Here is a 26,648-nt window from a genome sequence, read left to right on the forward strand (position 1 = left end):
CTAATACAACTGTGGATATCGTGACTTATAATAAGAAATATATATTTGGTCCTCATCCCTGTTTCTTGGCACACAGCTCCCAAAACTCTTGGAATTTCCCAAAGTGATAAGGGTCTTTCGCATGCTAATGAGATGACTGGTGGCTAGGGGTTCCCTCAGAATGGGGCTAGTGACCAGGGCAACCAATCAGCTCAGGTTAGAACTTTCAGCTCCACCCTCTCAACTTCTGGGGAGGGGAGGGGGCTGGAGGTTGAGTTATCACTAATAATCAATGATTTAATCAATCATACCTATGTAAGAAAGCCTCCATAAAAATCCCTGAACTGCAGACTTCAGAAAGCTTCTAGGTTGCCGAACATACGGAAGTGCTGGAAGGACGGTACACCCCTCCATGAGGGCACGGAAGCTCCAGGTCCCTTCAGCCCCATCTTTAGCCATATGCATCTCTTCCATCTGGCTGTTCCTGAGTTATATTGTTTCATAATAAATGGGCAATCCAGTAAATAAACTGTTTTCCTGAGTTCTTGAGCTGTTCTAGCTAATGACAGAACCTAAGCAGGAGGTCCTGGGAATCTTCTGTTTGTAGGCAAGTTGGACAGAAGTGGTGGGTAACCTGGGGCCCCACACTTACAAATGGTGTCTGAAGCTGAGGTCGGGAAGAGGCTGTTTTGTGAAACTGAACCCTTAACCTGTAGAATCTGATGGTAGATAGGAGATAGATCTCCAGGTAGATAGTGTCAGAATTGAGTTTAATTGTAGGACATTCAGCTGGTGTCTAAGAATGGCTTGGTAGGAAAACCCACATATTTGTTGACCAGAAGTACTGAGAGTAGAGTGTTGAGTACACAGAAAACAGAGGAGTGATCTTCCTTTTCAACACGGTAATCCCCATGTCATATACTCTACTCAATTCATCTAATAAATATAGCAAAAACCTGATAAATAAGACCTATAAACTGCAAGACAAGAAAAAAATCATAACTAACCAAGCATACAAAAGTGGATATAAGTATCCTACATAGAATATTGATATAATTTAGTAGTAAATCAAAAGAATAGGGGGCCAGCCCATGGCTGAGTGGTTAAAATTCTGTGTGCTCTGCTTCAGTGGCTTGGGTTCGCGGGTTCGGATCCTGGGCACGGACCTGCTCCACTCATCAGCCATGCTGTGGAGGGATCCCACATACAAAGTAAAGGAAGGTTAGCACAGATGTTAGCTCAGAGTTAATCTCCCTCAAGCAAAAAAAAAAAAGGGGGACGATTAACAATGGATGTTAGCTCAGGGCAAATCATCCTTCTCTCCAAAAAACAAAACAAAAAAAGAACAATTAACAATGGCTCAGTTAGATATACTCACAGCACACAACGATGGTTTAATATTAGTATATCCATTAGAAATACATTCTCTAATATGTCAATAGGTCAAAAAGGAAAAACATCATATACAATTATTTTAATAGATGATGGAAAAGTTATTTGTTACATTCAACTTCCATTCTGGCTTAAAAACTCTAAGAGAGGTAGACATATAATAATAAGTCTGTAATATGATAAAGAATACCAAGCTAAATAAAATTGTCAGCACTGCTACACCAGACTCTCTAGTGACTAGATATATTCCCTGTAAATCAGGAAAAAAACAAGGATTAATGAAGATGCCTGTTGAACAGAAGGTACAGGCCGTTCCAAACCACCCATCCACATGTTTGTCTCTTTGAGGTCCTTCTCCTCTTCAGGGATGGGACCAAGTGAAGTGAGGGAGGTCTCTAAACTGTTGAATTTAAGGAGACACTCTTGGGGGTTTGGAATTGAAGGGTTGGCCCTTGCGTGACCCTGACTGTGAGCAACTCCTTAAAGTGGGTGCTGTCAGAGCCTCACTTGCCTCAACTAGTCCCAGCCCTGCTCAAATTCCCTCTCCTGCATACTTTACTAGCTCTCTCTTCCTGAAAGCTCAGGTCTGCCATTTGCAGCCAGCCAGCCCATCTCCAGAACTGCAGATTTCTTAGGAAGAAATTATACAGCAGTCAACAACGAGCCACGTTTCTGAGTTTTCCAACTTCTCTCATTGACTAAATCCTATTACAGCCTCCCCAAACCTTTAGTCCTGTTCCCAAAGAAATCAACTTCATGAATTTGCTAGAGTTAATCTCCGAAGAGCAGATTCTTTTATATCTACAACATATGTGAGAAATTTAAAAGTTGGGAAATTAGTTTTGGTTTTTTTCTTTTTTTGAGGAAGATTAGCCCTGAGTTAACATCTGCCACCAACCCTCCTCTTTCTGCTCAGGAAGACTGGCCCTGAGCTCACATCCGTGCTCATCTTCCTCTACTTTATACGTGGAACGCCTACCACAGCATGGCTTGACAAGTGGTACCATGTCCACACCCGGGATCCGAACCAGCAAGCACCGGGCCCCCGAAGCAGAACATGCAAACCTAACTGCTATACCATGGGAAATTAGTTTTCAAATCTTTTTTTTTTTTTTTGAGGAAAATTAGCCCTGAGCTAACATCTGCCACCCATCCTCCTCCTTTTGCTGAGGAAGACTGGCCCTGAGCTAACATCCATGCCCATCTCCCTCTACTTTATATGTGGGATGCCTGCCACAGCATGGCTTGACAAGCAGTACATAGGTCCACACCTGGGATCCGAACTGTTGAACCCCAGGCCGCTGAAGCAGAACGTGCGAGCTTAACCGCTGCGCCACGGGGCTGGCCCCAGGGAAATTAGTTTTTAGATATTTCTTACAATATATATAACGTTAGGGTCCCAGACAAAATATTTTAACAACTTATTGCCAATTATTCTCTCTAGCTGAAAGAATTTTAAGAGTAAAATAAGATAATGTATGTGGAAAAAAATTTGAAAGTAAAACTACTACATAAATGTTGACTATTATTAGTTACTATTCCCTTTTTATCTAAATGTATCTTAGGCATATGGTCATATATTATTAGAATGCAGCATATTACAAGAGCAAAAAACTAACTATTTTTGACGTAATACTAAAACTTAATAAATAGCGCTTTGGTAAAGCTGACTGAAGAGTGTTACAATAACTTTACTTTGTATAAATCTATAGACGACATCATCCTAATGGCCTAAATCCAGGTGCTTTCTTTCCACATGTTGAAAGAAATAAAAACTGACAGTAAAGTAGTCTATTTGAATATCCTCCATGATATTTTCTTCTTTGAGAGGCAAGTGCTTGCTATTGAACATGTTTCTCAAGATACAGCAGAGGCTTACCAGACTGAAGGTGCATCTAAGGGATCATTTTACAGAAACATCCATCCCAAAAGGTGATAATTTTATTGAAACCAAACTATTTCACGTAGGAACAAGATAGGCCTACTACTCACATAAATAATCTAATTAAGAGTCAAGAGTACAAGATATTTAAAAATATAACAATAAATTTTTAACAGAATAATTTATCTCTACCTTATCAATAAATGTCAGCCTAAAATAGTTTTAGAAAGTATTCCCTAATAAGCTAACGATCAACATTTATTGAGTATCCTTTCTGGAATTTTCACTAGTAGACTAATGATTATACCACTCACCTAATCGCATCATTGGTCTCTGTAACAGCTCTCAGGTACTCCTTCAAATAAAAATAATCAAAGCAGTATTTCCGAATCTTATAGCCTCGCCATCGCCTCTGAATCTATTGAAGTAAAAGAAAAAGATAAAATATGCCAGAGAACATTTTTTTAGTGAAAATATTAATAATTCTTCAAAATCAAGGTCATGATGGATGATAACTAATATCAAACAAAGTGTTAGGCTTTTCCACTAATATAACTGTTTATATAGTTGCAAATGTAAGTTTTACCCACAGATTTATCATAAAATATTATAAAGACAAAAACATGTCATTATACATATTTTTAAAACATTTATAATTGCCTTACAAATACTAAATGTGAAATTAACTATTGAAAGATTAAAAATTTGCTTTACCATTTCCTGCCATTTCCACAGCCTGACCACATGGATCTTTTGTTTTTCATAACCAACTGACTTGAAGATTGCATTTGGTCTCATGGAAATCAATTTTTTAATGGGCTTTTTAAATTCAGCGGTATCAAAGTCTCTAAACAAAGTGTTGTCTTGTATCTTCATCATGACATTTTAATACTTCTTTAACAACAGTTAACATTTATTGAGTTCTTACTATATACAAGGCACTATTCTAAGAGTTTTGCTCTCATTTATGTGTTTAGTCTTTAGAATACTGCTATGAGATGAAATACTCATGGGATACTGCTATGAGATGAAATAGAATACTGCTTAGGGATGAAAAAACTGCTAAAGAGAAGCTACGTAATTTTCTCATAATTATACAGCTGCTAGTGATGGACCTCAGAGAGCCCATTCTCTAAACCACTGCAATATGGAACTGGGAACAAAGTGAACTGCAATTTTCAATGAATGAACATTTCTGTTGAAAGTATCTGTTTTTTTCAGATGAGAGGGATGTTGGGGGAGTCTAAGAGAAGATACGTAAGAGGGCTGCTAGATGCCTTATAATGCCCCAATAATCATGAGAATCAGTCAATCTCCCCAAGCTCTATCTTTGCTAATATTACCTCTATTAGAAAAACTCAAAACAAAAAGAAAAATGTATAGGGGCCAGCCTGGCGGTGCAGCGGTTAATGCACACGGTCCCCTTCTTGGCGGCCCAGGATTCGCTGACTCGGATCCGGGGTGGGGACATGGCACCACTTGGCAAAAGCCATGCTGTGGTAGGCATCCCACATAGAAAGCAGAGGAAGATGGGCATGGATGTTAGCTCAGGGCCAGTCTTCCTCAGCAAAAAGAGGAGGATTGGCAGTAGTTAGCTCAGGGCTAATCTTCCTCAAAAAAATAAAAATAAAAATGTATAGATCTTAATTTTGTAGGAAAAAAAACTCAACTTCTTTAAAAGACTAGAGACAGAAGAAATAGCAAAAATTGAAAAAATGTTCACTTAGCCTTGCATAAAGATTTAACTTTATTCTCTAAAATTTTCTAGCAGTTTTGCATACATTTATGAGTTATTCACATATTATATATGATTCTCTTTCTTGATACGATGTCCTTCCAATGTTTTGCACAGTTAGCTAGGCTAGGAACACACATTTTCACTAAACATTATTTTTTTTTAATAGGAAAGAGTAATTACTATAGAGATTATACCTAAGTGCATTTGGTTTTATCTCATTTGCCTATGATTTTTTAACTAAATATGTTGAGTTTACAATTTTTATAACTTGAACATTGGAGCTATAGGAATAAATAGGAAAAATGTTTTACTTTAATTCTGATCCTTTATTTTTCTCTGTTTTAAAATATGGCCATTTAAAAGACTCTAAAGAAGTGTTTTAGTTAACCCCAGTATGAGAATGACTAAAATAATTGAAGTTATGCAAAACTGCTTGTAAGAACAATTAAATCAAAGACAATAATTCCAGAAAGTAAAACGAAGTGAAATAGCAAGCTAATGCAACAACGTTATAGAACGTCTTTCCAAATATTTTTCAAATGATCTTATTTTAGAGATTAATTCTTTAAATGCAAATTAATTTTTCCAAAATTATATACTCAATTTAGAAACTATCTCCCTCTAATTTGACCAAAATCATATTACAACTGATAAGGAAAGAAGAGGAATTGACACAAAGCACTTTCCTAATGAAAAAGAATCATCAATTGGAATATGTATACATGTATAAATCATACATGCAAATAGGTGAATATTTTCCTGGCTTATCTAATTTAATCATTACAGTCTCATTCTGAGGTAGAAATTATTATTAGCCTCATTTGATAGAAGAGGAAATTGGTATTTAGAGACGGTAAATAATTGCCTAAGGTTATGTACCTGGTTGGATAACTTCAAATGTTTCAGCATACGCTTACTGCATGCATAGTAATGATCGTATTAAAGAAGAAAAGACTTGTAAACAAAAGTACCTACAGAAAACCCATCATCAGCAACAGGAGTGACTCAGGAGGCAAGAGAAAATATTGGGATATCAAATAGTGTTAAGGGAGGCACTACCTATCACATGAAAACATCATTAAGTTCTAAATAAAATAAGATTAAATGTGCCAGGAAACATAAAAGATGCATGCTGGAGTGTCAAGAAGGAAAGAGGAAAATGGTGATTTATGACTACGTCATATCAGCGTAGTGGGCATGTGAGTGGGTGAACAGACCGCCATCCAGTCAAGCGATTGCTAACTTCTTTCATTCTCATGATAACCTTGTGAATAGGCCATGATCTCTGTTAGAAATGGAGAAACTGAGGTTAAATAACGTGATCAAGGTCACATAACCAGTAAAAGAGGAAATAGCAGTCAGGATACAAACGGAGCTCTGTTGTGGTCCAAAGTCCACTAAAACATCTTATGGATGGACCAAGAAAGAGAGAAAGAGCGCGTGGACGTGTTACAAAGAGAGAGAGCACAGACGTGTTATAAAGAGAGAGAGCGTGTGGCTGTGTTCTTAAATTTAAAAGATATCATTTTCTTATACCACAGGGAGCCCAGTTTAACCAACAGCTAATTGACATGATAAGACACAATATGCTGAGGTTCTACTGTACTTCCTGTTATAGGAACAAATGACATATTGAATTTCGCCTAAATTTCCTGTTGATATCCCAGTACTAGTGAATAAACTTTTAATTAGAAGGAAAAGTACTTTCAAGAGGCAAGATGACTTTTGATAACATTTCTTCTTAATTTCAAGGTGAAGGGGTTAATACTTCCAAAAAACAAAAGGGAGGGGCTAGTATTCATGTCCTTCAAAGTAATTAGCAACTTTCAAAAGTGATTGGTATAAAACAATTATTGTCATTGATCAGCTCTGAATAGATAATTTTAAACAAAGCCATTGTGTGCTCAGCAGATTACAGCTTGTTAACGGGCAAGTTCTAAATGACCTCTTAAGCTAGTCAAATCAATGATGCATATTCCTCATTAAGTAACATCAAAATGTAAGTGGTCTTATAAATAATGTTTATTTTAAGCCGTAAAACAAATGGCAAAACCTTGCTATAGCAAAAGCCATCTGCTCATAGGAAAGAGTTTCCCTCCACTGGCTTTACTTTTATTCCTCAAAATTCAAAGTAACCGGAATGCTATCAAAACAGAGAAAAAAATAACATTTTCTCACCTAAAATTAAAATGAAGACATGGAAAACAAATTCATCGATAATAACCTACCTAGTATTAATGCTCTAAATGTGTATGAGAGCAAAGAAGTAGAACTCAGTTATTCACAATTACACTATTAGAATGCTCAACATTCCACAAAACTCTACAGTGAGCACAGAAGAGTGGGTCTGCTAAATTTTCAAAGATGGGGTGTTTAAAATACAGTAAGTTCCAAGTTTTCATTCTAGCTGTCACTGCATTATCATGTCAAAAATATATATATATATATAAATCTTAACTAGATATTTTTAGCTAGCAGAAGATTCTGGATAATTATTCCAGGGGCAGTTTCTTCTCTTTAACATTCCATTTCCCGACTCTATCTGACGTTATACTTGCTTTCTCTACAAAGACATTTAATCATTTCATGATGATATTGGGACTAGAAGTAGCAGGAAGGGAGAAGAAATAGTCTTGCCTGATGATGGAACATTTAAATAGCTGTCCATCATCAGGCAAAAGCTCAGGATTGTTGAGATGGTCCCTTCCCCCATATTTCTTAGGCTGACATTTTGGGACGCCTTTTTCTGCATGAACAAGACTGTGTCTTACTCATTTTGTATTCCTAGAATCTAACATAACGTCTAGTATATGAGACCTTCAGAATCCTTTCCCTGAATTAATTTGTCTATTTAACTGTATCTATCTAATCTTAGAGTCATTATTCTAAACATAAATACTTACTTCATAGTATTAAAAATATGAAAATAGGATTATAAATAGTTTAGGACCTTGCGATGAATCCTTGTATATCTGACACATATTTAACCATTTTTATTTTTATTTTTTTGAGGAAGATTGGCTCTGAGCTAACATCTGTCACTAATCCTCCTCTTTTTGCTGAGGAAGACTGGCCCTGAGCTAACACCCATGCCCATCTTTCTCCACTTTATATGTGGGACACCTGTCACAGCATGGCATGCCAAGTGGTGTATAGGTCCATTCCCAGGATCTGAACAGCAAACCCTGGGCCACTGAAGCAGAAGGTGCAACCTTAGCTGCTGCGCCACCCGGCTGGCCCCCCATTTTTTAATTAAAGACACCATCTAAACTCTTCTCATATTTTTTTTATATCTTAAACACAAGTGGGAAATAAAATAAAATGGGTAATTGATGTTTCCAGTTAGATTAATTTTTGTAAATTAAAGTTTTTTATATAGATCCAGAGCTCTAAGAGGAAAAAGCCAATAAAGTTATGGTTATTTTTCAAGTGGGTTGTTTTAGTCTAGCGCTTCTCTTGTTATTATAGTTTTTATTTTCCTTAAAGTGAGGGTTTCTACCTGAACTAAAATGTTTTGGGGCACTAATTTCAAGTTAAATCTTTTAAAACAACTGCAATAATAAAGGATCAGTGAGAACCTCCAGGTTCCAGCAAAATATCTCTAAGTAAATATATGCGATTGACCAATAAAAGGTTTCCAGGGTAAAAGGAATTCTACCGGAAACAATCAATTACATCTGTAGTTCTTTAAAACTCTGTAAGCTTTCGATTATCACCATTTTTCATTCCTCATAGATCTTTGAAACCGAAAGGAAAAAGTCTGATAACATTTTTGTTTTTGAGGAAGATTAGCCCAGAGCTAACATCTGCTGCCAATCCTCCTCTTTTTTCTGAGGAAGTTTGGCCCTGAGCTAACATCTGTGCCCATCTCCCTCCACTTCATATGTGGGACGCCTACCACAGCATGGCTTGACAAGCAGTGCGTAGGTCCACACTGGGGATCTGAACTGGTGAATCCAGGGCTGCCAAAGTGGGCCATGCAAACTTAACCGCTGCGCCACCGGGCCGGCCCCTCTGCCCAGTCTTTGGTCGGCCTGAGATGACACTCAAGTGCTTAAGTAGATGCCCGCTAGAACCAGAAATAGAGAGTTATTTCTGCCAGGCTGTCAGAAGATAGATAATTGTACATCTAGATGAGACAGGGAGAGAAATGAGTTGAGCAACTGAATCATAGCGTAAGATTTGTATAAGATACTGAAAGGTATCAAAAGAAAACTGAAAATAAAAGTTGGAGGCCAAATTTAAATAAGATCCACAATGGCATGCCCAGGGTGCTGGAAGAAAAGTGGGACCCTAATCTGGAGCAAAGTAAAATTGAAGACCAAAAGGCAATAGAGTGTCACACAGAGAAACAGGGGGAATAGGGTCCCAGGAGCTAAAATAAAAATTTACTGAGCAATTTATTGCTGTATTAATTGACTTCACTGGCCTAGCAGCAAATCAGTAACAGGGGTTTTGTAAAGGCAAACTGTGGGTTCTGACAGTAGCTTATAGCATAGCAAAGCTCCTTCAAACTTGTACTTATCATGGTCCTTTGGCAAGGACCCAAAGCACCTGAGGTTTTGCATTCCCGTGCAAACTGCACTAACCAAATGTTACCTTACCATCCAGTTTATCCACACCACACACGCTAGTCAGGTAACAAAGAAAACCTTAAAGATCCCCCAGCAAAGGCTTAAGTAATTTCCAATAAAGGCACTTGGGGACTTAGAGAAAAAGTATTTAGAACAAACGACTTTTATTTTACTCCTTGTTTAGAAAAGAATGAGTCAACATTCATTGACTTCTCCAGGGACATTTATTTAACCACCTACTATAAGTCAGGAACTGTAGATTCAGAGACTCAGAAGATAGGATCCGGGCCCCAAGGGGCTTACAGTGTGTAGGGGGTGGATGTAAATTAGTAAGGATAATAAAATGTTACAGGTTCTATAACAGAAGTATGCCAATGGTAAAATAGGAACATAAAAAGAGAGAGTGATCAATTCCACAAGGTAGGGGGATCATAAAGTCTTTAGACAAAAGGTGACCCTTTAAAAAATAAATGCAGCAAATCAGGCTACGAATATCTGTTACATAAAAAAATCATATACACATAATTTATTCTTCATTATAAAAGAGAGAGATCTGGTTAGGAATGGATAGGCTAAAACTAAATTTTTTAAATGCTTCTCTTTTCAAAAATGCTCCGCTAGCCTCTTGGGCAATTGACTATAATGTACTTGTTATGCTAGGAGTGAACAGTTAAATATATAACTTGCGTTTGGCTCAGTACATGAGGCAAATTAAGACAAAAATTTTCCTTATCGATTGTACGTGAAGATCCTACTCATGATTTGGGTACCTGTTTATCTATCTGAATATTATTGGCCACATAGATTTTTGGCAGTTATGTTACTCTTAGAGGTTCTTCTTGAATACTCACGGCCACCCATATTTAAATCATTTCTAGGGTAGTTATTGTAAACAAAGCTACTTGGTAGCTTATGATCTGAAAAGAAAGAGCTGTAGACATCAGAAGCAAAGCTTCAGCTACTGGTATCCAATTAGGGTTGTAATCTGTAGATGTGTACAACACAAAGCTTTGTGGACCACACAACGGTCTCTTCAGGCGCTCACTCTTGTAGAGAGCAAAAGTTTCAGAGCACCATCTTGCAAAAATCCATTTACCACTAGATTCAGTTTGGGTCTCTGTGACCAATCAATGCTAAAAATTAATCTCTGTTAGGGAATCACTTATGGGCTCTATGCAAGTGAGCCTCATTCCCGATTCCTCATCAAAGGAACAGGAATTACCTAGTCCATTACCAGGTTAAGCCACCCAACCTCTGAAGGAAGTTTTTGGAGCTCCTTGTTAGAGAAGTGTTTCTATCACAAATTTTCTACAGTAGTATTTACACACTCCACGTAGTCTTACAAAAATTCCTGAGAGTCTTTAGTGGATCATTCCAGACTCTAGGTAATGCTCATGTCTTCCTTCCCCTCACTTTAATGCCCACTGCATTTCCACTCCTACTCTTCTTTCTTGGAATGTGTCAAATAAAAAGCAAATCCTGACATAGTAAGGGGAGACTTCATTTGAAAGAATTATTGCAAGGAAGAGGGGGTGAGTGACCACTGCTATATGTGGAGGTGAGCTATCGCAATAGGGAGAACACTTTGACCATAGGAGTGCAAGCACGTCAAGGATTAGGCAAAAAGTGTTTCCCTTTTAGAGGAAGTGGTAAAAAGGCTAGAAAGAAGCAGATATGGGGAAGTGAGATGAAAGGGTGGCAAATTCAGATAGTAGACCAGAGAACGTTTTACCCTGTAGTCGGCCTATTTTCAGGAGGGGGTATTAAGGAGATGCTCTCTGCTGGCTGAAGTTCAGGGACCGGGGGAGGGAGCGAACTTAACCACCACAGTGTTAACAAACTATTTTTCCAATTGATCTATGGGGACAAGCAGTTCAGCTAATCATCTGTGAGATAAAGAATGGGAATTTAGGGAGAGTCTGTGTGTGGCCTCATCGTACATAAAGGAGCGGGAGCATCTGTGCCTCGTATCTAAGTCATATGGGGAGGGGTGGATTTTTGGCAGAAAGCTATTTCCAAAACACGAAAGGGTGGGGGAATTTTTAAACTTTGCTGTTTTCCAGGATCATAGGACTCAGGGAAAGTTCAACATTGTCCATTGACGTTAATCAAAGACAAGTTGACTTTGGGCAACGTGATAAGGAAATGCAGCTTTAGTATGATGAGGGAATAAGCCAAAAACTCTGCCTTCCATGTGGCTTGGATTGATGGGGGTTCTTAGATGTGCCGAGTCTAGGTAAAAGGAAGCTTAACGATTCAAGTCAGATTAGAATTCTATACACAGATTTGGAACTAAACAATAATAAGAGAATGCATTTTTCTAACCCTATCTTCTGTGCCTCTGTCTTCCCCTGGTGACCTATAAGGACATCTAAGTCTTCAGTCATCAACTGCTTTAGGCTCTTGCTCATCTCTTGCTTTTTACTTTGGAGACGCATCTGACATGGGGTAAATAGAAAAGAAAGAATCTAACAGTATTTTAGGTTCAGAGGTTAAGTCTTTGGCAGAAATGTACAGAGCATCAAGATCTCCTAAATTCCCAGACTCAAGCATTCTAGTAAAAGAGGAAAACTAAATTGTTTTCCTATATTACTGTATCATTACGAAAGGTAAATAGCCCACTGTAGCTGGAGTATCTGCCTCTGGCTCAGGAAAAGAAGCAAGAAGATCCACTTCTTCCTCTTGTTTCTTTCCTTAAACTACAGAAGAACAGAGAGGTAGACGGACAGATATACTGGAGATGTCCCTGGGCTAGGCCCTCAGCACACTCACACGCGTAGAGGAAAGAATTCTTCTAGAATCAGTATGTATAGTCAAAATAATGTTAATTTACCTGCCCTGGATCAACATACGACTTTCAGAAGGTAATCTGCTACCTTGCCTCACCCAAAACGATATCCATTATTAACAGAAGTAAGAACAGATTAATGAAAGAAAATATAATAAGGCAACGTAGGTGTTAAGGATATTAATGAAACGCACTTAAGTAATTTGTCCACTTCTAATAGCTTAACAATTAAGCTATCACCATATTGCCTGAGACAAAAGAAATAATATTTTTGTTGTGCCCCTTCCCCAAATCTCTGCAGAAACCAAGTTCAAGCACTATAATCACTAAATTCACCTTTCTATTGGGAAAATAACACATAAAAATGAAATAGAAATGATAGAAATAAAACTTCTAAGCTGGCAACTGACTTTATTACTGTTAAATCATATGAATAATTTCTAATTGATTTGTATTGGGCAGGAATCTTATATTCCAGAACCATGTTCATCTATTTATCATAATATTCTATATGACACATGGAAACGAATACATTGCTTCATTAATATTTACAGTCTTTCTCTAGTTATGGCCCAGAGATATTTAACATTCTAAAACATAAGCATTGCTAATTACATGTTTTACATTTTACTCTTAATTTTTAATACTGCCAGGATTATTTAGTATAACTAACTTTTTAACCATGTACTCTTTTCTCTCTTTACCATTAGCATATCAATCAAATTTGCATTATTCTGGTTTGCTCATTTTATTAAAAGCGAATTCAGGGCACAATTGACTTTTCATTTGTTTAACAAGTGAAGAAATATTTACCCTGACAGCCATTTCATTGTAGAGATTCATCTTCATAGTATAATATGCTAACTGTGAATCAAGAAAAAAAAGATGGCATATATTTCAGTTACAGAAAGACACTGCAGCCTATTTTTACATATAAAAGATAAGAATCTTTATACATAATACATAATAAGAGTTCTAGGCTTAGAAAAATGAAATCAAACTTTGTATTGAAGAGATAGGCTTCCTAATACATAATGCAGGCTTAACCAGAAAAATCTATGGTAGTCAAACTAGGAGCTAATGGAGATATATGATCATAAAGTGCTCTCCGCTGAGTTTGATAATCAATGGTGCTCTACTGAGGATAGAATAACAAAGCAGAAATATTCACAAGTGCTGGTGACACGCAGTATTGTATGATTTATTCACTGGGGTTCTTTTAGCCAAAACTCACAGAAACATAAAAGGAATTCATATTTCAAGACGTCTGGTTTAATGAAAAATTCAAAGAAATGCTGTCTTCAGTCGAAATCGTTCAAGGATATGGATGCAGTGATGGAGCAAAATTGTGCCTTCCAACCATCTGTACAAAATGTTATGTACTTAGATGCCTCCTGAGTAATCCTTGGGAATTTTGTTTCATTTAATATTCATTTTAACACCATAAAATCATAAATACAATAATATCACGTTACAGCAAATCCCCTGATATAGTGAAGGCTTCCTAAAGTCTTGGTTTCTTTCTAGTAGAGACACATTTATCTATTAATATACAAATCTCTATTACAGTAAATAATCGTTTAGCAACATAACTTATTTCAATGAAAATATTGCTTTAAATAAAGCTTCCACATATGTTCTATCTTTTAATTAAAAATGTAAAATTAACACAACTCGATGTACGATAAACAGTAAAAGCAATGAAACATATTTTTTCAACACAAAATACAACTTCATCCATTTTTATTCACTCAAAATTCATTCGACTAATATAATCTGAGCCCAGGTGATAGATGTTACGTTTCAGATAAAAAATCAGAGAAGAGTGCCTTACCGGGTAATAGATGCTACATTTCAGACAAAAAATCAGAGAAGAGTGCCTTAATCTTTTACCTCGGGGTTTTCTTCCCCACGACAAATAGGAATTCATATAAAAGGGTTTCACTGTAATTAGTATTGTTTGAATTGTCTGGTCTGAGCCACAGCAAATTGTCTGTGGAGAGCAGAAGGGCTGGATTATTTATCAACAGTCTGAGTAATTAAGAAACAGTTGGCTGCAATATGTTATTTACAAATGAACACAATAATGTTACTTCATTTTAAATTCTCTTTCTTTGTTATAGCAAGCGAGGCATAATTCTTGGTATTTGAGGTGAATTTAAAATATTGACTTTAATATCGTATTTCTCCAAGTCCTCTTGAGGCAAATATAACCACTAAATATTTTTATACAGAAGAAACACATTGGAAATTATATATTTGAAGACGTTTGGGTTCCAAAAAAGATAACTGTTTCTAATCTTTATCACATTGTTGTTCAGGTAGCAGTGGTGAGTGTGTCTGAGTTTTCGAGCCACAGATCTGAGTTCAATTCCTGACATTGTTTTTTTTTTAAAAAAAAAGATTTGAAATTGTATTTTATTCATGTAGGTTGCATTGACGTCAGTGAGGTATTATTCATGACTGTTAAAAATTATGAGCTAACCTAATGCCCAGCAAAGCCAGGTTTCTTTTTAAGTGTTAGTACTTTTATTTTTTGTTTTTTATTTTTTAAATTTATTTTATTGCAGTAACATTGGATTATAACATTAGATAGTTTTCAGATGTACATCGTAATATATTTCAAATTCTGTGTAGATTACATCATATTCACTGCCCAAAAACTAATTATAGTCCATCACCTCACATGTGAGTCTAATCACCCCTTTCACCTTCCTCCCCTCCCCCCTTGCCCTATGGTAACCAGCAATCCAATCTCTGTTGCTGTGTGTTTGTTTGTCTTTGTTTTTATCTTCTATTTATGAGTGACCTGACAGCTGTGTGGCTTTGAACAAGTTATGTAAAGTCTCTCAGTCTTGATTTCCATCCTTACAAAATGGGTCATTACCTACTTCATAGAGTTGTTGTGAAGATTAAAATTCGATAAAGTATTTAAGGGGCTTGGGACATAATTGATGGTCATTACAAACGGGATTATCAGTAGTATAGTTACACGTTTTGTGGCTAAAAGTAAGTAATTTAGCTGTAAGTAAAATTCCAAAACGAATAAGAGGTTACATTTTATTCTGAAAGAAGAAGAGAGAGAAATATAGCTTTTAAGCCTGAGAATTCTGAATTTTACAGGTAAAAGGTGGAAGAGCATTTTTTTTTTTTGGTGAGGAAAATCGGCCCTGAGCTAACATCTGTGCCAATCTTCCTCTATTTTGGATGTGGGACACCGCCACAGCATGGCATGATGAGCGGTGTGTAGGTCCACACCCAGGATCCGAACCTGCAGACCCCAGGCTGTGGAAGCGGAGTGCACAAACTTAACCACTACGCTATCTGGCTGACCCCTGGAAAAAAGCACTTTGATTCCATTGTATCATTCCCATGTGAACCACCAACTGATATTATATTTATTCTCAATTCACTAGGCCAGATACTTTTGAAAGTACCAAAAATACATATGCAAGAAAAATATTGTATGAGTCCACTCATATGAGGTACCTGGAACAGTCAAATCCACAAAGACGGAAAGCAGAACAGAGGTTACCAGGGGCGAGGGGAAGAGGGGAGTTACCGTTCCATTTGAGATGATGGAAGAGTTTTGGAGATTAGGATTAGGCAGAGGAAAGGGAATTATAGGTAGATAATAAAAAGAAAAGCAGAGACACAAAATCACAGGAACCAGAGGAGAAAACCGATGTGAAGCTTGGAGTCGTCAACAATCACAAACGTGGCAAAGGTCACACAGAAGGTGGACTGTACAAGGACAGAAGTGCTAGGATCACTTTAGACAGGTTCTGTATTTTTTGACAGCATTTCAGACAGTTTTTCAGCATTTGAACATGAAATCAACCACTTGTTAGCTGTATGGCCTTTGTCACATCACCTAGCTCAATTTTTAGGTTTCTGAAATTTTTTTCTGGAGAACGTATTCCTTTTAAGTACATAATCAGGGGCTGGTCCAGTGGCACAGGGGTTAAGTGCGCATGTTCCGTTTCGGTGGCCTGAGGTTTGCCAGTTCGGATCCCGGGTGTGGACATGGCACACATCAAGCCATGCTGTGGTAGGCGTCCCAAATATGAAGTAGAGGAAGATGGGCATGGATGTTAGCTCAGGGCCAGTCTTCCTCAGCAAAAAGAGGAGGATTGGCAGCAGTTAGCTCAGGGCTTATCTTCCTCAAAAAAAAAAAAAAGAATCAATTTTATGAGTGGTTAATCCATGAGGACCTTTTGGACAAAGTGGTTATTCAGTGGGATTGGACCATGATCACTGATGGGAACATGAGTTTCTTCCTTTTTTTTCTTTCTATCAGATGAATTACAGTGGGGGGAAAATAAATGAGAACCACTCTCCTAGAGGTCAAGTGACATTCAAAGCTCACCACAATCAGGTCCCAATTTTTTTCCAATTGTGTCTCATCACTCCATTCCTTTAAACCTCAGTCTGATCAATTATTATTTTTTCTTCTTCACCTCCACGCTCCTGTTACTCCCCTTGTCTGAAATGTCTTACCATTCTTTTCTAGCTATCTAAATCCTATCTCTTCAGTTTTTCTTGCAAGAATTTATGAGAAACTACCTTTCTCCCCCATTCCAAGCAAAAGCAACTAGAAGAAGCTGGCATTCCCCTAGCTCCAATGGATACTTTCAAACCACAGGCAGTACTCCTTTAAAAACCACAATGACAACAAAAAACCAAAAAACTTACTTCTTAATCTCAAGCTTTTCACATTTATCACTCTCTATCCCATTTTGGCGTTGTCATTCCTCCTCAGGTCTCCAGATTATACTATCCTTCTTCTCGCTTCCTTCTTGCCTCTCTTTGACCTACTCCAACCATATGATCTAAAGATTCTGACACGAAGCTAAAGGTCTTACTCTTCATGGCAACTCCTGCCATTATCTTGATCCAACAAATTCATGTAGACAACACATTCAACCACGTAATCTCACAAGGGCCTGCCTTTCTCAGTCCCAACAGCCTCCATTTCAGTCTAGCCTTACATTCCCATAGCCACATTCCAGACCTTGAGAACTGAAAATGTTCCTCCTCTTAAATCTTGAACTCAGATTCCAAATTCCTCTCCTTAAAGCCCTGGTGGCTTAATTTCTATTAAAGGCTCTTGCACCTAGTTTAGACAGATCTAGTATACGTATTTCCTCTTCCTCAGTTTTAAGTTCCTCCTTCACATAGTTTTATATACAATGGCTACATGAGCATACCATAAATTATTTAATTTTTCTTTTATTTTTGAGCATTTAGGTGGGAGACCAGGAAAAGATGAGTTTCACAGAGAAAATGGTCAATCATTGTAAAGTAATACATATTTATAACAATTTTGAATAGTACATCTATATAAACTTGACGAGATCAACTGGCTTCATTTACTAGATTGGGCAACACAGAGGAGATATTTGCAGTAAGGTGATGACCATGGAAACTTGAGAAGCCATATCCATAAAGATAACAGATCTGATGAACCTGAGTCCTTGTTAGTTTCCACATCAGTGCCATCCTCATTTAATAATTTTGAGTATAATCATTAAAATCACATTATCAAATAATCACGAGTACTTTGTGCATATGCTTTGCCTGTTTGCTGGTAACTGATACCAATCTGGCCATTATCAAAACAGCTGATTGTTAAAATAAACTTTCTTTTTCCACAGAAAAAACTAAAAGCCAATTATATGATTTCTCGTAGTTACTTATTAATATAATCTTTGAAAGCAGGTGAACCAAATCTAAATTAATTTCACAATTGGAATGAAAATATGTTAGTAAAGTTTTGAATTAATATTAGTAAGTCAGAGTCTTAAGTTATTCAGCCTGGTATTTATGTAAAATGAAAGACCCAAAGGGAAAAAATATATTATGTTTCAGTTTTCTGCTCTGACACTGAAGGGTGATAAATGTTGCCCCATTAACTTATAACTGATTTGGAAGTCTTACAAAGAAATTTATAAACAGAGTTGGGCATTTTCTCATTTATAGAAGAAACATCTATTCATCTAATAAAGAGAAATAAAAATGTCTGTAGAAGCAAGCATGTCAATCTCATCAGGTTTTTTTAAACTTTTAAAAGAAATTTTATTTATTTATTTATTTATTTATTTGTGTGTGAGGAAGATTTTCCCTGAGCTAACATCCATTGCCAAGCCTTCTCTTTTTTTTTTGCTTGAGGAAGATGGGCTCTGAGCTAACATCTGTGCCAATCTTCCTCTACTTTATATGTGGGATGCCACCACAGCATGGCTGATGAGTTGGGTAGGTTGGCATCTGGGATCCAAACCCTTGAACCCTGGGTCACCAAAGAAGAGAGCGCGGAACTTTGGTTTAACCACTCAGTCACAGAGCCAGACCCCCAATCTCATCAGTTTTAAAAATAGTGATCGATATTTTATGTCTTTATTATCCATTAAAAATAACACCTGCTGGTATCTATCATGACAAAATATAATAAAACTTGATAGTAGATGGCATCCTTTGCCCCATTTAAATTTACAAAAATTTCTTTCCATTGTTACTTTTCAAATACTAATCAAATAAGAAAATTCTGTACGAAGCAGTACAAAATAAGCTGTATATAAATATTGTGAGCCTTGATTTTCATCAATAAAATAAATAGGTTGTTTTGTGTGTGTGTGTGAGGAAGATTGGCCCTGAGCTAACATCTGTGCCAATCTTTGTCTAGTTTATATGTGAGATGCCACCACAGCATGGCTTGATGAGTGGTATGGATCCAAATCTGCAAACCCAGGGCCGCCAAAGCAGAGTGCTCAAACCTAACCACTACACCACTGGCTGGGCCCCAAATTGTTTTATGATTTTGCGTGTGTGTGTGTGTGTGAGGAAGACTGTTGCTGAGCTAACATCTGTGCCAATCTTCCTCTATTTTATGTGGGATGCCACCACAGCATGGCTTGACAAGCAGTAATAGATCCACGTCCAGGATCTGAACCTGTTAACCCTGGGTCATCGAAGTGGAGCATGCGAACTTAACTACTGCCCCACTAGGCCGGCCCCAAATCTTTATAATTTAAGAATAATCTATTTTTTAATAATAATTATCTTTATAAATTAAATGGTTCTACCATAGGTTATTAATACACTTTAAGAAAAAATTTTAATTAAATTCTGTTAATGTGGTTGCCATACATTTGTTGTTCACTGACTGATCTCAATTTACAAACATAACATTGAACCATTTAGGACTATAGCTATATACATTTATTTCATGATAATGCATATAGAATTAATCATATATATTAGGGTAGCACTTATACTTTGCTGCTCTCAGAGTATGGTGATAAAAAATAGTATATTTGATATTAAACATAATGTAAACTACGTAATGGTAAACTATTAAAAAGAAAAGGATAACAAGATGGATCCGGCTCTTCTGTTATAGGTTAGATTGATGAATTCACTCAGGTAACTTGGATCAAAGGGCTAGTGATCCAAAAGAGGCAGATGGAAGAATATTTCAACATTTTTCTGGTATTATCACCTAAAGAAATGACTACTTTCACTTCACCACTTATGAAATAGAGCAGGGAGCAGTAAGGACAAGCTAGAACATTATACAGTTGAAAACAAGAAGGGCCCCAATACGGTAGGACCGTTTGAGCATCCAGTGGGAAGGGCAGGTTGAAGTAAGATTACAGTGAGCGTTCACAGGGATGAAACGCATGTGCACTGAGCACATGCATCAGGTGACTACAAAAAAGAAGAAGAAATAATAAAAATAATAAATAAGAATAGAAAAGAAGAATCAGAGCATATTCTCACTAACGGGAGAAGATTTTCAAGATTGGGAATCAATGGTCTTGGACCCCTGAGATGAATAAATTTGGGTTATGTTGCCAGATAGAGTGGCATGAAAGTCAGCAGGAAGGCCAGAAATGGAGCTTGAAAATAAAAATAAACGAAAACAACAGTCAGCTAGGAAGCAAGAAAGAGTCAAATCACAAAAGAAAATTGGAACGGCTCTATGATTGTACGTTAACGAGGGCACTGCAGTGGAGAATGCATGACACTTTAGGGCTGGATAAGCTAGTTGGTGTCACTGTGAGAATTATTTGAAAGCTAGATAGAAATATTCTGGTATAGAAGAATGTTGAGGGAGGCTGTCTGAAAATACAGAACCTGTCTAAAGTGATCCTAGGACTTCTGTCCTTGTACAGTTCACCTTCTGTTTGACTTTTGCCACGTTTGTGACTGTTAACGACTCCAAGTTTCCCGTCAGTTTTCTCCTCTGGTTCCTGTGATTTTTGTGTCCCTGCTTTGCTTTTTATTATCTACCAATAATTCCCTTTCCTCTGCCTAAATCCTACCTAATACATTCCACAAGCCTCAACTCTTTGCCCTCTGCTCTACCGCTCAGATACTTTTTCCATCAGGTAGAAAATCCTGTCCTCTTGTAAGGAAGCTCTAAAACCTTTATCTCCAGCTCTGACTTTTAATCTAAGCTCCCATTCAATAGTTCACTTTAATAAGCATTTGTTGAGTGCTAATTATGATGTTCCAGACACTCTGCTGAGAGACAGCAAAATCTCCTTACAAGATATCACCACACGGAGGTGTCCTAACATCATCACAGACTCCAAAAGCTCAAAATATCTTTTGGTAAACTTCACTGAGTGCCCCATTCAGAATGTTTCTTATAAGCATCCATGCTTCTGTTATCATTATAACTATTAATCAGCTGTGCTGAGATAAAAAGGCAGCTATCTTGGTAGCTTACCAAAAAAAGTTTATTTCTTACTCACATTATATGTGGGCTGAGGTTCCCTGTAGCTATGTTCCACATGTCTCTTCATCTTAGACCCAAGGCTGAAGGAGCCCAAGACGGAGTTGTGCCATTCTTGTGCCAGATGGGAAGAGAGAGACAGCCTCTTAAAGCTTCACCGTGGGTGTGGCATATGTCTCATTTGCTCACAACACATGCCCTAGCCCAGCATTAATGGGGTGGGGATGAATCATTCTTTTATGAGGAAGGTGGTAGTGAATAATTTGGGCATATATTGACACTAATCACCAGCCACACTGACCATAACAAAGTCTTCCAACTTACATCCCCATGAATCCTTCATTGATCCAGTTAGCAAAAATTTCTGCAGGCTTTCCATGTGAAATTTACTGGGGTACGTTTGAGATTAATAGAGTAATCACTGCCTTTCAGGAGCTCCCAGTCAAATGAGAGATGTAAATAAACAAATGTATCACAGCGATGCAAATGCCTACATGAGCAAGGCATTAGGAAGGCACACCTAACATCGACAGTCTCCCATCATTCTCCACTCGGCCTCAGGAGATCAGGGAAGGTTAACCTTTTAAGTGAAGTCTTGAACAATAAGTAGGAATTCAGACCAATGGCAGGCAGGTCGGAGTGAAGAAGGGCATTCCAGGCAGAGTAAACAGCATCCGTAAACACCTGTAGGATATGGCATATTTTGGCAATGGCAATGGTTTAATTGTCCAAAGTATATTTATACAGGTGGAGCAAGAAGAGAGGTCAGGGAAGAAGCAAGCATGAGACTGTGAAAAACCTGACATGTCAGGTTGAAGAGTGTGAACTTCATGCTGTGTGCTAGGGTGAGGAGGACTGAAGTCATGAGAGGAAAACGATGAAGTTTAGATTGGAATCAGGAGATTTTCATGAGGGAAGATGGAGAATTTGACGACCGATAGCTGACAGGGGTTAGGGAGAAGGAGGTGGTGGGGAGTCTGGGATGACTCTCAGGCTTGGGTTTCTGGTTGAATGGTTGTACCATTTACCCGTGTACAGGAAAATAGAAGGAGGAGCTGAGTTGGGGTAGCTAAGGGATATGCAGAGAAGATTTTTAGTAAGTATTTAGCATTTGGATCTATACGATCAGCAACTGAGAACCTTGGGCACATCATTTAATCTCTGTGAGCCTCCATTTCTCATCTAGCAAACGAAGATAACGCTTGCACTTTCTGCTTGACAGACTTGCTGGAAAATATGGAACAATGAATGAAAAGATGTTTTTAAACAAGAAATTCTCTTAAAAATACAGGAAATTATTTTACAAAAGTCACATTCACCTCCTTACCAACATTCTGCTACTCCCCAAACTCCGCCATCTAGATCAACATCCTTACTGTTTCCCATTATAAGATGCTCATTCCTAATTTCAAAACTTCATTCATGCTGTTCCTAATTGAAATGTCCTTCCCTCTCCCCAGTCTACAATCTTCTGGTCCCCTGAGGGTCAGCTCAAGTCTTATTTCTCTGACCTTTAGAGATAACATTAACTCCCCATCTGAGCACTTATTATCGTCCATATCTGTGTTGGGGTGGGGGAGGGGTGTCTCTTTTAAATGGACTTTCCTTTTTAATTTATTTAATAAATAATACATTCATATTGCTTAAAATTCAAAAGCTACAAAAGCATTTATAGTAAAAGTCTCTTTCCTATGTTTATTCCTCAAGTACTCAGTTCTCTTCCCCCAGGTAATTAATATCATCGGTTTTTGTGATCTCTCTAGAGATTCTTCCAGAAACAAGCAAATGAAATCAGTGACTTTCAAATTACGCTCTTGTGGCTCAAGTGACAATAGAGGCCACCAGGAAAGAGCCCAAGCAGCTGCGCTTCTTCAGTTTCCAAAATAGCTGCACTGTTTGTACCTGTTTTAACACATACGGCTAAAAATTCTGCTAAAATTTTAGTTAAGGAGGAGTTGTGTTACTAGTGTTTTAAAATCACTAACCTATACCATTCATTTTATAACTTAGTCATATATCATATGGTATTATTACTATTATTGTATATAGCTATTAGACAAAAAACTATGCAGAATAAATTCAAAAACAATGGTTTAAACATAGTTACTATAGGACTCTGTGTGTGACAGTGTGTACTAACATGTGTGAGAGTATAATTAATGTAGATTCAAATAATATCCTTAATTCAAGTCCCATGCCCCAACCCAAGAAAATAATAGGTCTTTTTATGCATTCTTGCTTCAGAAGGTTTGTGTGGGACTGTCCATCCCTAGCTTTGTTTCCGAAAACTTGAGCCCTGAGAGATTATGCCGGGGATGGGGGCTAAGAGGAGAGGCGTGGAAAGAGGAGGAGAAATAGAAGAGCAAAATTCTCCATACCTGGGAAAGAGCCGTGCACCAGCTGTTTGAAATGAGGAAATACAGCATGTGACATTCCTATTGCTCCTGGATGTGGCTAAAAGTCTAGGGATAAACTTGGTGGCAGCTGTGCAGGAGACAGGACCGGAAGCACTAGGGACCCGAGCTCTGGCAGAAACCCCCTTCCCTTTATGTGGCCCAGCAGCCATAGAGTCGAACCTTGAAGGATCAGAAACATGGGCTTGGACAATCGACATTTTTTGAATGGAAGCTCCACAGAGGCAGGAATGTCTGATATGTTGGCACCACTTAAGTCTCAAAGGACCTCTGAATAACCCAAAGGAGGAAAATCTCCAAGAATGCCTGTGATTGAATTGCCTACAGCTCAATATATAAGGGTTTTGGAATCAGATCAAATTTGGTTTGAACTTTGTTCTACTTATCACTAACCGTGTGTCCTTGGGGAAGTAACCATCTCTGAATCTAAAATTCTTCATCTATGAAATGGTAATACTACTCATAGGGTTGGTATGAGACTTAATGTAGATGGTATACGTATTAAGGATGTAAAATGCTTAGTGCAATATTTCACGCACACTAGTCAATCAGTAAATGGAGGCTATTTCAATCTCATTCAAAAATTATTTATTGAGATATGATTATGTTATATATTGGAATCCCTATGTTAGGCACTGCGTACACAATTGCAAAAATAGATAGATGAAACACACCTGTTCTAAAATAGCTTACAGCTTAATAGATTTAAAAACCATCAAGAACCAATCTGAAGAAAATCTCCATCTTTTTATTTTTTTCAAGAGCCCAAAGATAAGTAGATACAAATATGGAGAATAACTTGGTGATCCTGCTGAATGATACTCTTTTTGATCAAACCCAGGTGAGACACTAAAGTAATAAAACAAATTTTCTTGTGTGGCTTATTACCTGAACTTTTAAAAATATCTTTTCAGCAAGCCCAGAATCATTAGAATGAATATAGACTCCCAAGTTGAATACTTTGACTATAATCATTGAAACTGGATATACTCTTGTATGTTTGATTAAAAAGAGAGCTCATTAATCATTCATCATCATCTGACTGGTGGCTTGTGAGTACAAATTACAGCAATGAAAGTTGTCAGTAATGCTTACAGAATGCCATATGCATACGTATACTGTACTGTCTTATCTATACATTCATATAGATCTCCAACCACTAGCGAATAATGGGGCTAATGGTGTTCATTATTCCATAGAAAATACCTTAATTCATTGATCATCCTGTTTAAGTTAACTAATTCTATTAAAAATCGGCTTGAAGGAGCTTCTACTAAACAAATCTGGGAAAATTTGAGCACCAAACCAATTACTGATAATAATTTATTATAGCCCATTGAATAAAATAGGAACCCATGAGTTCATACTGAAGTAAATAAATCAATAAATAAATGGGAGAGAAGAAAAAGCTCTTTCTTACAGTAAAATGTTAACAAGTAAATGTAGAAATGATGGAGTTAGAAAGATGTTGTGTGCCAAATATAACAATAATTGATTCTGGTAAGAACCCTCATTGGATGCTTAAACCTAGTACCTACAAAAACATTTGATGAGGAAGAAGGTATATACACAGTCTTGAAATACCCTTGATAAGATTTTAAAAAGTAAGCTCACATTGTAGAAACCTGAGAGACACCGCTTTAAATCATCAAAGCACCAACTGTCATGGAACAAATGGATATCACGTGGCCCTAATATGATGTATTGAAATGTATTTCTGGTAAAAATGCGTAACATCAATTTAATAATAAAGAAACATCACCAAATCAAAAGCGAGGATAACTAAAATAACCAGGCTGTACACTTCAAAAATATCAAGGTCATGAAAAGCAAAGACATGCTAAATATATTAAAGGTAACTAAAGAGATACGACTAAGTACAATGTGAAATCCTGGTTTGTACCCTAGAAAAGATGTTTCTGCTATCAATGACTTTATTGGGACAATCAGTGAAATATGAATACAGTCTATAGATACAGAATAGCATTTTACAGATGTCAACTTCCTGATTCTACTAATTTTAATAAAGTTATGTAGAAAATACCCACTGATAAACTTAGAGGTAGGGAGCATCACTTCTACAACTTTGTCACAAATGATTCAAAAAAACAATACATGGAGAGAGAAAAAAGAAAAAGATATGTACAGAGAGAGAAGAGAGATTTCTAAGTAAAGAATATATGGGAGTTCTTTGTACTATTTCCAGAGCCTTTCTGTAAAGCTGTAATTATCTCAAAATTTAAAAAATACTTTTTAAGTGGCCTAAAACGCCAATGATGCAAAAGATTAGTTTTCAAGACAAGGAAACATGCTAACGATTAATGAGATTAATGAGAAACACTTTAAGTTTGCTGCAGACGTGAAAGCAGGCTTGCTTAGCCAGTTAAATTAAAAGAATAAACTTTTCCTTGGTTTTGGTGGATTTTAAAAATCTTAAGGGGCCTTAATTAGCTGGGAACATACAGAATTAGAACCGGAACTGGACTCGAGAGAATCATGTGATTTGGGGAAGTTATCACCGAAATAGATTCATCTGTAGGGACTTAAGTGACTTTCTCCAAGGTTTAGCTCATAAATGTGTTAATAACATTTTCATCAATGCTTTAGATAATCAAACAGAGAAATTTCTGGAGAAGAGCAATGTAGTATTGAAGAAAAGTCATAGTAACGGAGGTGATGATATTAAGGCAAGGCTACCTTTGGATAATAAAAATTTGTGCAGGACCTCAGATCTGCTTTATAAGAACATCATAGTGATTTTAAACCTAGCTATCAGAGAGATCATGCCAGCATTATTGTTGGAATTCTTTAGTTTATTTATTTCATTAAATCTAAAATATTAGCTCTTCCTTAAGGTAGTCTCTATACTTTATTAACATGCTGCAAAATTTTCTCACTAAAGGTGAACTCATATTAGTTATCTACTTATTTTTTTTTCTTTACCTTCTGTATATGTTTTAATTTCACTTAGATGCAACTCATTAAGAATAAATGAAGAACAGGGGGGCCAGTCCCGTGGCCAAGTGGTTAAGTTTGCATGCTCCACTTCCATAGCCCAGGGTTTCACCGGTTCAGATCCTGAGCGTGGACCTAGCACTGCTCATCAGGCCATGCTGAGGAGGCGTCCCACATAGCAGAACT

The 26,648-nt window shown here is 37.2% G+C and overlaps 1 protein-coding gene across 2 annotated transcripts in view; it reads right to left on the reverse strand.

The window, feature by feature from the left end:
• Window positions 1-26,648, reverse strand: part of SPATA17 (spermatogenesis associated 17) — a 197,124-nt gene that overhangs the window by 152,272 nt on the left and 18,204 nt on the right. The window contains exons 4-5 of one of the 2 annotated variants that reach the window (XM_008526701.2): window positions 13,167-13,217; window positions 3,568-3,671 (exon numbers count right to left, since the gene is read on the reverse strand). In XM_008526701.2, the coding sequence (XP_008524923.2) occupies window positions 3,568-3,671; window positions 13,167-13,217 (155 nt within the window). The remainder of the gene's footprint in view (window positions 1-3,567; window positions 3,672-13,166; window positions 13,218-26,648) is intronic. The other variant, XM_070602487.1, reaches the window with a different exon arrangement.

The sequence above is a fragment of the Equus przewalskii genome, chromosome 31 (genome assembly GCF_037783145.1).
Source record: "Equus przewalskii isolate Varuska chromosome 31, EquPr2, whole genome shotgun sequence".
Taxonomy (NCBI): domain Eukaryota; kingdom Metazoa; phylum Chordata; class Mammalia; order Perissodactyla; family Equidae; genus Equus; species Equus przewalskii.